This window comes from Halyomorpha halys, unplaced genomic scaffold (genome assembly GCF_000696795.3).
Source record: "Halyomorpha halys isolate HHAL.00 unplaced genomic scaffold, Hhal_1.1 Scaffold264.1, whole genome shotgun sequence".
NCBI classification, from domain to species: domain Eukaryota; kingdom Metazoa; phylum Arthropoda; class Insecta; order Hemiptera; family Pentatomidae; genus Halyomorpha; species Halyomorpha halys.
The window spans coordinates 653299-667842 of record NW_027109727.1 but is presented as its reverse complement, the minus strand read 5'-3'; the positions used below and the strand labels follow the sequence as shown (position 1 = coordinate 667842).

Genomic DNA, 14544 nt, shown 5'->3' with positions numbered 1-14544 from the left:
TAAAATTTTATGTTTAGTACATAATACTATTCCATCTATGAAGATTTGTTATCTTTTACTGCTGGTGTATTTAAAAAAAAATGTATTCCCGATTTTATTCTTATATTCTAATATATTTGTCTATTAAGCATATTGCTAATTAAGTAATAATTTAACATTGAAAGTGTTAAATCTATGATATCGTTCCTATTTAAGTCATTATTATTATTTAAATCGCTTATTTAAGGATTTAATCTATTTTCTCTTTTTTTTTTTTCTCTTTTACATCCTGAAAACTGATAACTTTATCTATTATTATTTTGTCTACAGAAATAAATGGAAATAGTAGAAAAGGAGTTGGAAGCGTTGGAACATCTGAAGATGGCGAAGAGAGTTCTAGTGTCCAGGATGAAGAAGAAGATACTGGCATTGCTGATGTCCTTGGAAACATTAAAGCACCTGAGGTAATTCACCAGAAAAGATTCTATTACTTTATAAAATCTCTATTTCTATTTCTGATTTCTGCTTAACATAACAAGGTTATTATAAGTTGTTGGATAATTACATTATTATTAGTATTTTTTCATCTAATTTATAATTTAAATTTTTTCCCTAAAATACTATGTTGGCCTCCTTTTATACATTTAGTCAGAAATACCATGTTAACCAGCTGTGATTGCTTTGAAATGTTTATTGTGATTGCTTAGAACATAACTATTTTTGTTTATCCCTATCTGGCCATTTCTAATATGCAGAGAGGTTTATCCTACACATCACCAACCTATTCTAACCAGAACAGGAAGGTCAAGTTTTCGTAGCGATTGGCTATCACAAAATAAAATTTAAACCACCCAGGCCGGAATCAAATTGACACTGCTATAGATTTGAGCTTGCACCCCAATATACTCTGTTACAACAGCCTCAAAATTTTAAATTTGTTGCATAACTTGTCAGTCATTTCTCCCGGCCAATGGGACTATCAAGATTACTGGATATTGTTGAGTCCACTGGGTAAGAAGGGTAATTACTTCTGATCTAAAATATATTAAAATTATAATCAACAGTTTATTAAGATGCTTCTGAGCTTTGAGTTTACTCGACTAAAAAAATAAAATTCATTGTTACTTTTTTGACGTATTTTTTTAGTACTTATGAGCAAAAATGAAAATTATTACTACCAAAAATATGAGATATATGTATGGTGGTCTCCTAGGAACCAATTCTCCCAAATTTTTAGCGTCTAAAGCATTAATTCCTTGTTTAAATGGCATAGAAGCATGTTTATAAACTTTATTAAAAACCTAATCCCTTTGGATTGGGACTAGAAATAAATAAGTGTTCAGTGTTGAACTTTTATGCATATCATTTGAAATTTTAATATTTTTTTTTTAATTTTAAAACAGGTCAGTGATGTTACTAGTCGAACAGCTCTTGTTCAATGGAGTCCTCCCCAGATAGAAAATCCTCAAGATGTTAGTTATGATGTTTTGTTGAGTGACAGGGGAAAAGAAGGAAAATATAAATCCATATATACTGGTGAAGCACTTTCTTGCAGGTAACTTAAAAGATGCTTTAAAAATAAGTTCAAGAATCTTGAAATATCATCTTACATTTTATACTCTATGCTTTGACCATACATAATTGTTCTCAAACAGAATTGAAGATCTGAAACCTGGTACTGAATACTCAGTCCGAGTTAGCGCACGTTTAGAAAATTTGGTTGGCTGTGCAAGTGAGGCAACCCTTTTAGTAACTCCTCCTTGCAAACCTGATGCACCTCTGGCACCTAAACTTTCATCCAGGAGTCGAAATTCCATCACTCTGAAGTAAGTTAATAATGACTTAACATTTTTGAAATATTATCAAGCTATATTTATAATATATTTTGCATATTATTTTGATGACTAGTGAATATATATTGAAAACACGCTTTCACTCGTGAACTTTTAGCAAAGAGCTCGTGAAGGTCCAACCTTACTGGGTGCTCTAGGGAAAGTTCCAAAGATTTCAATGTAGTAATTAGATTTCTCAATATAAGGAATTGGATTTGAAAAACCAATAAAGTCACTCAGTAGATTAAATTTTCTAAGAAAACAAAATCTACCAATTTTCATGACTCATCTTATTAGGTTATTTTGGAACTATTCCTTTTAATAATATTTAATGAAAATAAAATTATCCTATTAATCTTAAATATGGATGTATTGAATATGAAGTTATGCTTTTCCCTTTAAAGTTCTCTATTACAGACAGTCATTGAGAACAAATCATTTCTCAATTAAAAGAGTTTTCTGCTCTTTAAAAAAAAAATATTAATTAAATAATTTTATTTCACTAAAAATAAATTTAAATGAAAATAAAAAACACCATTATGTATTTTAAAAAGGAAAATGAGTGATAAAAGTATTTGGTCCGATAAGGTTTCTTAAATCGGCATACAATTTCTCTGGAAGTAAAAAATAAAGTAATGAAATCAAGTGGTGAAGGTTTATCAAAAACTGAAATAAATAAAATATTTTTACCCAGAACTTCAGTTCAAACAATAATTTAGGACAAAAAGACTCTACTAAATGAAATAAGAAGTGCTTCCTCAATGGATTTGACAATATGTATTTTTGTCAAATAGGACTTAAGTCACTTTCCTAGGAACGGAATCTGACATAAGTACAAGGACCACCTGTATAAGACTCAGAGATAAAGATCACTTCTCCAAATCTTTGCCTTACGCTCGGCCTTCAATACTAGTGAACATGAGCATGTTACCTTTTTTTTTCTTCTTCTGTTTCTTCCTTTTCTTTCTATTGTTTTCTGTTCTATTTTTTTTAATTAAATCAATAAACACAAGTATAATAAAATATTCAGTAAGCACTAATTTTTTATACTTAAAGTAGGTATAGCACAAAAAGCTATAGTAGTACATAGTTTTAGATTATTTATACTTTAATCAAAACAAGTTTTAATTATCAGATGTTATCTAAGGTTCGCATATAATATTAATTGTTTTATTCTTTTTTTTAGATGGTCTGCAGCTTTGGACAATGGTGGGCATATTGATCATTACGTCGTTGAATGGGAACAAAATGGTTCATGGAGTGAGGTGGCGAAAAGCAAAAGCAAACAAGCCCACATTCCTAAGTTGCAACCAGCCACATCATATTGTTTTAGGATTGCTGCAGTTAATCAATATGGAAAGAGGTAACTAAATGTGTAATTTATGTTTTTTGCCTGCCATTACTTTGATATAATAGCTTTTATCTGATTGTATCGCTGAGAATTTCAAATTCGGAGTGATATTTATAAAACATGAATAAATTTAACTATAATTTAGTTACCATTACTGTCAGCTATTAATTGAAAATTGGAGTAGAATATAAATTTTCATACATATCCCTTGGCCATCTCTTCACTATAATTGATAATAATTATGCACTTTGAGATTTATATTACAAAACCTTTTAAAAATAGAACTTTTCTAGTCCCAGTCAGGCAAATCTGTTGCCCATCACTTATTTTAAAGAATAGGTTAGTCGTATATTTCATTATTGTTATCCAGAAAAATTGAAATTTAATCTCATATAATTAGGTAAAACAGGTTTTTAGTTTTAAATTTCTTCCATTACCTGTGCCCTTGTAAAGTCATCAACTTTTATAAAAGCTGTTATCTGTATAAGAATATTTAATTAGTATGCTTTCATTTCCTTTAAATTGAAATAAGAATGAGTATAATTTATTTAGTGGTTTTAGTAGTAATGGTAAAAGGTATTTTAGTTCTATTACCCAAAATCGTATTGATAATATTTTATTGCCTGCTATTAATTTTTTTAAGATTGCTCTCTTATTGTTCAATATCATAATTCAGTGATGAGTTGGTTTAATGTGTAATTATATTGTTATTGCTGAAAGTATTATCACTTGTTGGTCTATCGAGTGAATTCCCTGATAGTGGAATAAAAACAGTGTATATAATAAAAAACCCAGACAGTCATTTTATTGAATTTTCAATTTTAATTCTCTTGATTTTTTGAAGAATACATTTCTTTTTTGAATTGATATTTCTTTGTATGTATTGTGTAGTTGATACCTACCGAGTCCAGTTGAAAAATCATTTAACTTAACGTTTCAATTTTTTTTTTTTCAAAACGAGCCAACACTCTTCACCTCCTCTCCCTTATATGAACATTTCAATAACCTCTGATGAAAACTCTATATCATACTTCCAGGTTTTCTACTCCTTTACTAGTTCTTGGTACAAACACACTGTCCAACATATTCTTATTTATTATTGCTGACTTTAAATTATTCTGTTATGAGCTTAGAATCGTAGGAAAAATGGTTATATTTTCTCTCACATTGAAGGAGAGGCAATATTAAAATATCAGGTAATTTGAGGGATAATTGGTTAGTGATGAAATAATTAAAGGTTTACTGTATTACAAAAAGAATATGTTAGTTTCATACTTTAGGTTCTCTTAGTTTTGGTGTGAATTTGCAGTTAAATGCTTGGAGTTAAAATACTTACAAACTTACCCTCTTAAATACTTACAGGCTTATTCCTGAAATAAGTTTAATAATTTTAATTTCCTTAACTTCTTTCCAATATCTAAAAAAAATAAAATGTTGGCTTAGGATCATCAAAAATTGTCTATAGACTTTAAGACTTATTAAATACCAATTTTTAGATTTATATTTATGTGGCAAATTTAATAGTTATCCAAACATTTTTATATATACTTCGTATAAATCTTTTCAGTGACTACAGTGGTGTGGCAACATTCACCACTTGTGATAGCCCCCCTCCCCAACCATTGCCACCAAACCTGACCTTAGCAACGCCCTCATCGCTGAGCCTCGCATGGTCCATTAGACCCCAAGATGATGAATTTATGCTTCAGATGGAAGACCCAGAATCCAAACATGGTTTCCTTCCTGTCTACAGTGGAAAGGAATGCTCTTATATCTGCTCAAGTCTAAGGAAGAATACTGCTTACAAATTCAGGGTAAAAATTGTTTTTTCTATTTTATGTATTTTCAGCATGACTGGCCTATAACTTTCATAGGCATATACTTCATGAATGTACACTATTTGTTGTATTTTAAGCATTCTTGACCCACATCACATTTATGGTACCTATAATAATTATTGAATGTATACTATTTACGGAATGTTTAACTGCTTTACTTAAATTTATCAGAAAGATTAAGGTTCATTAGAAGACAAATTAACCAACTTCCTTTTTATTAGTTTTCTATTATTTTTTATTTTTATTTCTCTCGTATTTATATATTAATTACTATGACTGATATTTTTAGTAATCCTCTTGAAAATGTTTTCATCTTTCTTTTATTTAAATACTTTTATAACATATCAAAACTAATAAAAATATAAAAGTCAATTGGTCATACTCTCAAAACTGTCAAAACAAAGATATGAACGAAACTCGGGCTTTTTAAAAGTATAATACTGTATTCTGTGAAACTGTACCAATTGAAAAATGATAAATGACCGAGAAATTAGAAGTAACACCTCAAACAAACTAACAACTTAATGGAATATATTGAAGGTTTTTTGACATTGTGAAAAAACAAAAAAATTAAATATTCCTAAATCTAAATGTACTAATATCTTTTTGTGCCATAGTAAATGCCCTCTAATGCTCATTTTATGACATAAAAATTTTTAAAATGATTATTTGTTATATTTATAGTTGAAATCTCAAAATGATGATGGCTGGTCACGTTGGTCCGATGAGGCGAAATATAGTACCCTGCCTGGGCGGCCAGCTCCACCTTCGAGGCCTCAGCTCAAAGGCAAGATACATCTCCACTCCTTCAGGCTCAAATGGGATCCTCCTGTAGATACTGTTGGCACACCTGTCACCAGTTACACAGTCCAGATTGTCAAATACAATAAAGATGGAGGTAATATATATTTTTTTATTGAGTGTCATTTTTAGTTTACTAAATAATATTTAGAGATTAGAATGCTGCTATTCTCTGTTATAGAATATCAAGTGGTATATAATGGACCTAATCTCTCTTGTACAATCGAGAAACTGGAGCCTGGTACCGCTTATCAGGTGCGAGTGTGTTGTGAAGGACCAGGAGGTACCAGTGATTTTTCTGAGCCAGCATTACTTGCTACTGAGCCAGTTTGTCCCGGTGCCTGCTCCCCGCCTAGGCTCCATGGCAGGGTTAGGTCTCACTCTATTCCTCTAAAATGGGGTAAGGATTTATTTTGTATGTTTTAATTTATTATTTAAAAATCCATCTTACAGTGAGTTGTACTTCTTAGATCAGGACCTCGAATTTTTATTTCTTTTTGTAATATTATCCACTCTGCTTGATTGAGACAAGCTCATCTTGTTTCTCTAGAATGAAGATTATAATAAATCAAAATTATTAAAAATAAAGTTACTTGCTGAACAATGTAATGGGGGAAGTTTTGCTTAGTTGATTAATGTTGACTCATGCTTGCTTTTTGTTGGGTACTTAGGAATGCATTAATACACATTGACAAAATATTTTTGGTATTTATGTATGGCAATATAAATTACATATTGACAAACCACTAACAAAAAAATAATGTTCTTTGTTTCAATTATTTAGATTCTGTTCCATAGAATGTTTGCTAATTATCTAATCTCCCTATTAAACGAAGCCAATTACTTACCTATGTTTCACAAATTTTTTCATACATATTTATGTTTATAGCCTTACTTCTAATTTTTGTATGTTAACATTGTGGTTCACTCTCTTTGTACAATGTTTACTTTTTCTTTTAAATGTTTAGTTTGATGTATAATTGAGCTATACATCATTATATAAGTTATTATGAGTTATGAAATGAATTATTTATTTCTAAACATCTTATGAAACATTAAAAATTTTATTTACAATGAACATTTCATCAAGTTTGTCTTTAGTAGAATGTTTTATCTTGTTCTTAATTACTATAATATGATTTTAAGGATATCCTGAAAATGATGGAGGCTCCTCTGTTACCGAAATGGAAGTCGGAGTAAGATCTGCTGAAGAGATGGAGTTGAGAACAGCCTACAAGGGAAAAGAGACCGAGTGTGTTGTTAATGATCTGAGACCTTCTCAACTTTACACATTTGTAGTTAGAGCTGCGAACAAGGTGATTTCATTGTATAATAACTTTTGTGATTTAGTTTTAATTTGAACTATCAGTATAATGCTGTGAGTGACTTGATCAAGTAAATTAATGAATTATTTCCTTTATAGGTTGGCTCTGGCCCCTGGTCCGAAGCTCTGGAAGTGATGTCAGGCTGTGCGGCACCCGGTATCCCTCCCCCACCTACCTTAAGTCTCGGCCCAGGATCTGTAACTTGTTCTTGGGTTGCGCCCCCTCACCATGGCTCACCGATCACCTCGTACACCCTTCAGATGGCTACTCCTCCTGGGGATAATTATAGTCAGGTTTACATCGGCCCTGCAACTCATTGTGAAATAAAACCAGTTCCTCCTGCGACCCTCTGCCTCTTCAGGCTTCAAGTAAGCTTATGATAACAATCGTATTTATTTATTCAGAAACTCATTGTTCTTTTAGAATAATATAGCTATAATTAAACAAAATAAAACCAAAGCACCAAAGTGAAAGTATTTAAATAGTAATGATATTTTTGGGAATAGTATAAAAGTTTTGAACAACTATCGTTTAAATCATTGAAATGGACTAATAGGAATCTAAAAATAATAATTCAATTCGGTTAATCTCAAATCCAGCCTTGGAGGGTTGAATATATTGTAATGTGGATACATGGAATTAATCTTGATTTTCCCACTCTTGCTAAACTTGATTGTTAACCATTTTCAATCGTCAGAGTAATAAAAGTAACAACTTTTATTATTTTAATGTAATATTTTTTCCTCTTTTAATAATAGAATTTATATACATTTTAAATTACTATATTATCAAACATATTATTAAATAAATTAATGTAACTGTTATATATAATGAATTAATTGATAATATAAATATACCTGATAATTTATTTGTTATTTAGGCTTCCAACAGCATAGGAGTGAGTGAGTGGTCTGAAGTAAGGACTATCGTGACCAGTGCAGGACCACCAGGATCTGTTCCTGGACTGAAGGCCTCTGTTGTTAGCCCTACTTCTATTTCCCTGACTTGGGGTGCTCCTCAATCCAACGGTGATTTGGTTACTTATTATACTGTTGAAGCTGGTGACTTCTCTACCACTGTTACAGAAACCAATTGCGTTCTTGATGCTCTTTCTCCTGCTACTACCTACAGGTTAGAATGTTTCCTATTCCATGATTTCTTTCTTTGAAATATATTAGTTTTACCAATAGTCCCTAAGTTAATCAATCAATGATCACCTTCCTTGGTTTCTTGAGTTCTACACTCATATATATTAATAGTATGCAATATAATACTGATATTCAGAAGAGCTGAAAATTTTTTTAAAAAGTCGAATGGCCATTTTCTAAAATTGTTTCAATTCAAGCAATAGGATACCAATTATGCTGGCTTTTTAATGGTACTAGACTGCAAAAGTTATTTACAAAACTTATTTATATTGGGAATGGATTTAATATATTTAAATGGATATAGTTGATAATAAGATAAATATTTTCAATATTTTAAACAATAATAATGTTGTATATTCAACTAAATTATTGATGATTTATCCTAATTACAATGATTACTGATTGACAGGATTCGAGTTAGAGGTATGAACAGTATCGGTGCTGGTGCTGTATCTTCACTCAAAGTGTCGACACTCCCGTTGCCGCCGGAGCCACCTCAGCTCACCTGTGCCACAGCTGGCCACAACTTCCTCAAGTTGCGGTGGGGAGCTCCTAATTCCAATGTTAATAATCACGTATTCACTGTTGTCATGTCATTACATTCCAAGTAAGTTTGTGACCCAGTTTTTAAGGATATTGTTATATGGATGTTAATGATTTACATAAGTGTTTAATATTCTTCTTTGTGATTCTAGTAGAAGAATGTTAGTTTATGAGGGGACCAGTACCAGCTGCAAGGTCTCTAGACTGCAAGAGCAGACCTCTTACAATTTTACAATTACAGCTTCCAATTCTACGGGAAAAGGACCGGAGAGTGAAACATATATCTTCTCTACGGTTATTGCACCACCTCCTCTTGTCAAAGGCTAGTTAATAGTATATCTTTTATGTCTCAATAAAAAGCATGTTATTAAAATCTTATTCATAAGTCGTAATTTTGGTTGATTGTGCAATCAGAAAAATATCCTTATTCTCATTTCCCACAAAAATTATCATAAACATCAAAAATAGCGAAATTATATGGTTGTAAGAAGATGAATGATAACATTTTGAAATTATATAATTGCTGTGTAATGTAAAAAAAAAGAATTATTAATAATATTTACATTAATGGAATGCCCATTGGAATAAATGTCAATGCTTACCTCCAAATCTGTTTTAAATGGTACCATTTTTGTGTTTTCTCTAAATCTTTTTAAAAAGTTTTTATCATTTGACTTTCATAATGTATTGCACAATGAATCATTCATTATCAAGCTGCATTAGTAGTTCTTTTTAAGTAAGCTTCTTTTCATGAAATAAAAACTGAAAAAACATATTAAAGCTGCATTATATTAGATTTATTCCATTTATATGACATAAAAGCATCCCAAATATAAATTTATGTTCATTTAAAGATAAAAAAACAATAGTTAAAATTATAATCTAATTAATAATTTATCTAATAACTGTTTTTTTACAGGTTTAAAGGTTAATGAAATTAACAATAGAAGCTGCAATGTTGAGTGGTCAGCATTGAAGCCACAGGGTAATGACAGAGTTGATTATACCATTCAGTGTGCACGTCTGCGGGAGCAAACCTATAGACAAGTAAATTTTTGTTTTAATAGATAAAGCAATTTGATTATTAAATAGTCTATTGTTCATGATCTTTGATTGAATATCTGCTAGGTATACCATGGAAGTGAGAACAAGTGTGAGATAACAGACCTGGAAGCAGGAGCAGATTACCTCGTGCGTGCTTGCGCTGTTCGCCTGAGCCCTAAGGGTCCAATTGAGGGTCAGTTCTGTAACCCAGTCACTCTGTCAACCCCACCCGTCCACCATGAGCCACCTCAGCACCCCATCGTCAGACAGCACCATCACCAGGTGAATTCTTCATTGTTTACTTTGCAATTAGATATTTTTTTTTTTTATTATATTAATTTAATTTTGAAGTATTTTGTTTCACTATGAATTTTTTGTCACCCTCCAATAACTTATACTACTTTTTATGTTACTGACATATAAATTCATCTAAAATCTTCAGCTTTCCAATGGTATATTTTACATCTATCTTACTGTTTTCAACTTGGAGAATTATTTCTCCTTTTGTTAATTATCATATTTTTTATCACAACTAATAATAAGAAATGGTGAATTATTTCAAATTAACAAAATTAAAGGTACTTTACATAAAAATAATTTGAAAATTCAACACTCATGCCCTATTGGACTATTTCGATGAGTAATATATAAGAAAATGGTATGAATATATATAATTAATAATATTGAGTGGCATTATCAAGAAGTCAATTTTAGTAAAAAATTTGCTGTGACATCTCAGGAACATACTTATAATTTCAGTTTCATACAACTTTTCTTTTCTTTTTTTTACATGCATAGACCAATTTGCAAGACTAGGTTATTTAGACGTAGAAGGTCAATCCCACCTCTGGAAGACCACGTCCATTTTATTTATTAAGGATTGTGATCCATACAGTGACTGCTTGTTATTTACCTTCTATTTCCTGATGCAGGGCAACGGAAGGAGGCCACTTACGGACCAGCAGTGGGCAGGAATTATCTTATCAGGGTTCATCGTCCTTGCCGTGCTGTTCGCAATGCTCATCGCGCACATCATCTACTAAATGGAAGGATCATGGCTGGATCTCTCCAACTTACCTTTAGCGCCAGCTATTTGACCACTAGTACATTTCCAAAGCCCGATTCCCTAAAGCACAAAGTTGTGCACAGGAAAACGAGATTTAGAGTTATTTTTATAAGAAGCTGTTCATATTTCTCCTTACAGTATTTGGTCATACAAAATCAGTGTTTAAAACACTTTAAAAAAGTATAAATGATTATGCAATTATATGTATTATATATTAGAAATTTATTTACAAATGGGTTTATGAATTTATTAAATTCTTGTATGTGTAAATATATAAATATCGTAATCTCTCTTATTTTTTAAGTGTTCATCATATGTATATATACTCTTGATATATATAGGTATGAATTACTCATGGTTTACATTTATAAATTGTATATTATTAAATTAAACGAAATGAATTTATCGTAACTTTTCGAAATATACATATTTAATTAATTTATTTTGTTATCGACAAATGTTTGGAAGATTTTTTGTACATTCAGATATATTGCTCAGCCAAATAACGTGTCAATTTAATTGCAGTTATGTAGTGATGTAGGAAAGGTTAAGAAATGAAATAGGAAAAGACTGCAGAAGTTAGTATCTTGAGATTAATGGCGCAAGCTTAAGAGCATTATATTGAAATGACATGTTAAACGTTTTATAATTTTATAAAATTATTTCGCCTAACTACTTTTTAACATTAATTACAGTTGAATCATTGTGATTGATTATTTTTAACATTGATATATAAGATTGACTTAAAGCAATTGTTAGACTTTGTTTAGAAAAAAATCTAAAAAAGGCACTAAAATTTTTGTTTTCTTTTATTAAAAACAACTAATCTTTGGACTTATACATGCTCTTAACTGACAGCGCAATGAGCGGCACTACTGACGGTTAGGTTTATGTAATGAAAGGTTCACACATAACTTCAAGAGACCTAATAAAACCCCCATTTATATTTACACCACTTATTGATGGTATGCTTAGAGTTTGTTAATGTAATGGTGAAGACTGTGCAATATAAACGGTGCTTGATACTATGATAGTTACCTATGGTCACTTCCAGATGCGTGTTTGGTGTACCAAAATTTATGTCCAAAATTGAAAGGTGCATAAGTGCTATTTTTGTTATTCTTTGGTAAATGTGTATTTTTATTATTTAAATTTGTAAATATTCATATGAAGTTAAACATTTATTATGAAATTGTTTTAATATTTATTTTATCCTGTATTTTTTAATTTTTAAACACTTTTACGATTGAGGTTTAAATTGATAAAAGTGCGTTGTTATTTCTTATATGGGGTGCATCAAAAGCACTAATTGTTGCACCTTTCAATGCTGTTTCCATTATTAATTAAATGTTACATCATAGATTAATGTCTTTACGTATAGATGTATCAATGTCAGTTCCATTATAGTGTGCAGATGTCTTTAATGTTCCATTCCTTTTCAAGAGACCTCTTAACACTTATTGTGACTGTTGGTGCATTTCTTCTTTTTATAAAGTTAACCTATTAGATTATTAATTGTTACTGTTAAAATATGCTATATCAAGTATAATTAACAAGAATTGTTAAAATTTTAGGTGCAGTCATAAAAGGTTATATATTAAAATTCTATAGGATTTAATTAAATAATTATATGCATATATATGAAAATGATTACATGCTATATTTTATGTATGTCGATTATCTATATTATTAAAATTTCCACTGAAAATGTCAAATTTATTATTCCTTATTCTCTATCATATTCTTTAAATAAGCAACTATAAAAATATTTTATTTTTAATTTAGAAATCCTGTTTGAAATTGCATTTCTTTTTTACTTTTACTAACCTTTATATATAATATATAGTAAGGGAAAGTCATTAAGTATTGTGATCATGGAAAATTTTGAATTTGAGATTATGACAGAAATACATGTTCCCATTCATCCTCTGAGAACAAAAAAACCTTGTCTCACTGTGTGTATGACTTTTTCGATAAAATGGGCTGGCCGTAAATGCCACTTTATAAATTTGATTTTTCACATTTTCTTATAAAAAGGTCTTTTGATTTTGATTAAACTCACCATGATAATGTACAATTAAATGCTCTTTAATATTGGCTGGGTCTTATCCTCATCGAAATAGTTTAGCAGGGCTTAAATAAAAAAAATTTTTAAAATCTTCCTTTAAAGTACCTATAATTTTATTCTTGAAAAAATTAACAGGACTCATTGTTAGCAATAATAAACAATAGATAAATATAAAGCATTAAAGAATTTTACGTATAAATAAAAGATAACAAAGGAAAAATATAAATTTTCAATTCAAACAGAGAAAGCTGAGACAACCCAAACATTCCCATTTTTGTTAGACTGATGTATTCTTGATAGCAACAAAAAAATTATATTGGTTATTCCCACCCTGAGAAGTACTAAAACTCAAATTTTCATAATAGAAAAATTAATATTTTATGTCTAACTTTGGCCTTACCTTCAATTTTTAATTACAAAAATAACGATAACTTCAACAGGTACCCACCCACCAATCTACATAAAATTTTGGGTTGTAATTGAAAGTTGGGTGATGCACGCACTACACCAGATCATGATACTAGGAATCAGTCTTCTTTAAGCCTGCCATTTCCTTCATCCATATAAAAGTATGTCTTCAACATGTTCCTTGTAAAATTCTATTTTCGTTTCCAAAAAGATGTTGGTTGAGGTTATATTTTACTTAATTTACTACATGCTGTGTTTAAGTACAAAAAAGTATTATTGAATGAGTTTGTGCAGAAGTAGTGGTTGATTTTAAGCCAGATAATTTCTTCATATCGTTAATAGGCTGGTGTCCTCATGATTTTTTGGTTTAATCAGATTAATTAAAATAAAATATTTTATAAAACAAGTTCAGAAGGTAAAGTATATTGTTCCCTTTTGGTGTAACTTCAAATGATAAGATTTATTTAACATTTCACATCATGTTTTGCATTACAGCATTTAATTTCTCATTATCAACATGTCCATTACTTTTTTGAAAATATATGAATTTTAAAAATAAATATTGCCTTTTTTTTTCCCTTTCTTGTCCTTCAATGATACTTTGTCTCCAGGTCTGTACACGCAATCTATTCTTTCTACACTTTCTCACAAGTACTCAGTGTAGTCACCAAGTGCAAGTCCAATTCCTCAAAGTTAACCTCTTGTAATATTTCCTTCAATTGATTTGGAAATTATCCTTATTGAAGTTTAAAATTTGAACCCATCTCATAAAGACAAAAAGTATGGTTCTCCAATCAAAACCTCCATTATTGTGTAAGACACCTACCTTCAGGCTTTAGTGGCTCACAGCGAGCTGACTTGAGAAATACTAAACTCAGTTAGTTCCTTGTTTAGTAGAAATCTTAAGGCGATTTAACTTCTTTGACAATGTCTTTTTGAAAAACAATCTATCTCAAGTCTCTAAGTTTGAATGGCTCTACCTGCTACTACAGTATATCTATATCCATCATAATGATCAATCCTTTCCTATATCTTTGGCAAAAAAGGAAGGAACAAGATAATTAAGAAATGGGTCTTGGCAACCTAGCAGCTTGACAAAGATATGGCTGCAAGATTGGGGAAGAAACTTAATCTTTTTTTC

The 14544-nt window shown here is 30.4% G+C and overlaps 1 protein-coding gene across 1 annotated transcript in view; it reads left to right on the top strand.

The window, feature by feature from the left end:
- The window catches only part of LOC106680479 (miles to go), a gene marked incomplete at its 5' end in the record, with an annotated part of 69072 nt that extends 58000 nt beyond the window's left edge, over nucleotides 1–11072 (top strand). Inside the window, 15 exon segments of the mRNA XM_067047909.1 lie at nucleotides 310–443; nucleotides 1383–1534; nucleotides 1635–1805; nucleotides 2998–3174; nucleotides 4730–4976; nucleotides 5685–5898; nucleotides 5983–6201; nucleotides 6948–7117; nucleotides 7225–7494; nucleotides 8007–8257; nucleotides 8684–8881; nucleotides 8970–9139; nucleotides 9737–9864; nucleotides 9946–10143; nucleotides 10794–11072. Coding sequence (XP_066904010.1) covers nucleotides 310–443; nucleotides 1383–1534; nucleotides 1635–1805; nucleotides 2998–3174; nucleotides 4730–4976; nucleotides 5685–5898; nucleotides 5983–6201; nucleotides 6948–7117; nucleotides 7225–7494; nucleotides 8007–8257; nucleotides 8684–8881; nucleotides 8970–9139; nucleotides 9737–9864; nucleotides 9946–10143; nucleotides 10794–10904 — 2810 coding nt within the window.
- Between the last annotated feature and the right edge of the window lie 3472 nt (nucleotides 11073–14544).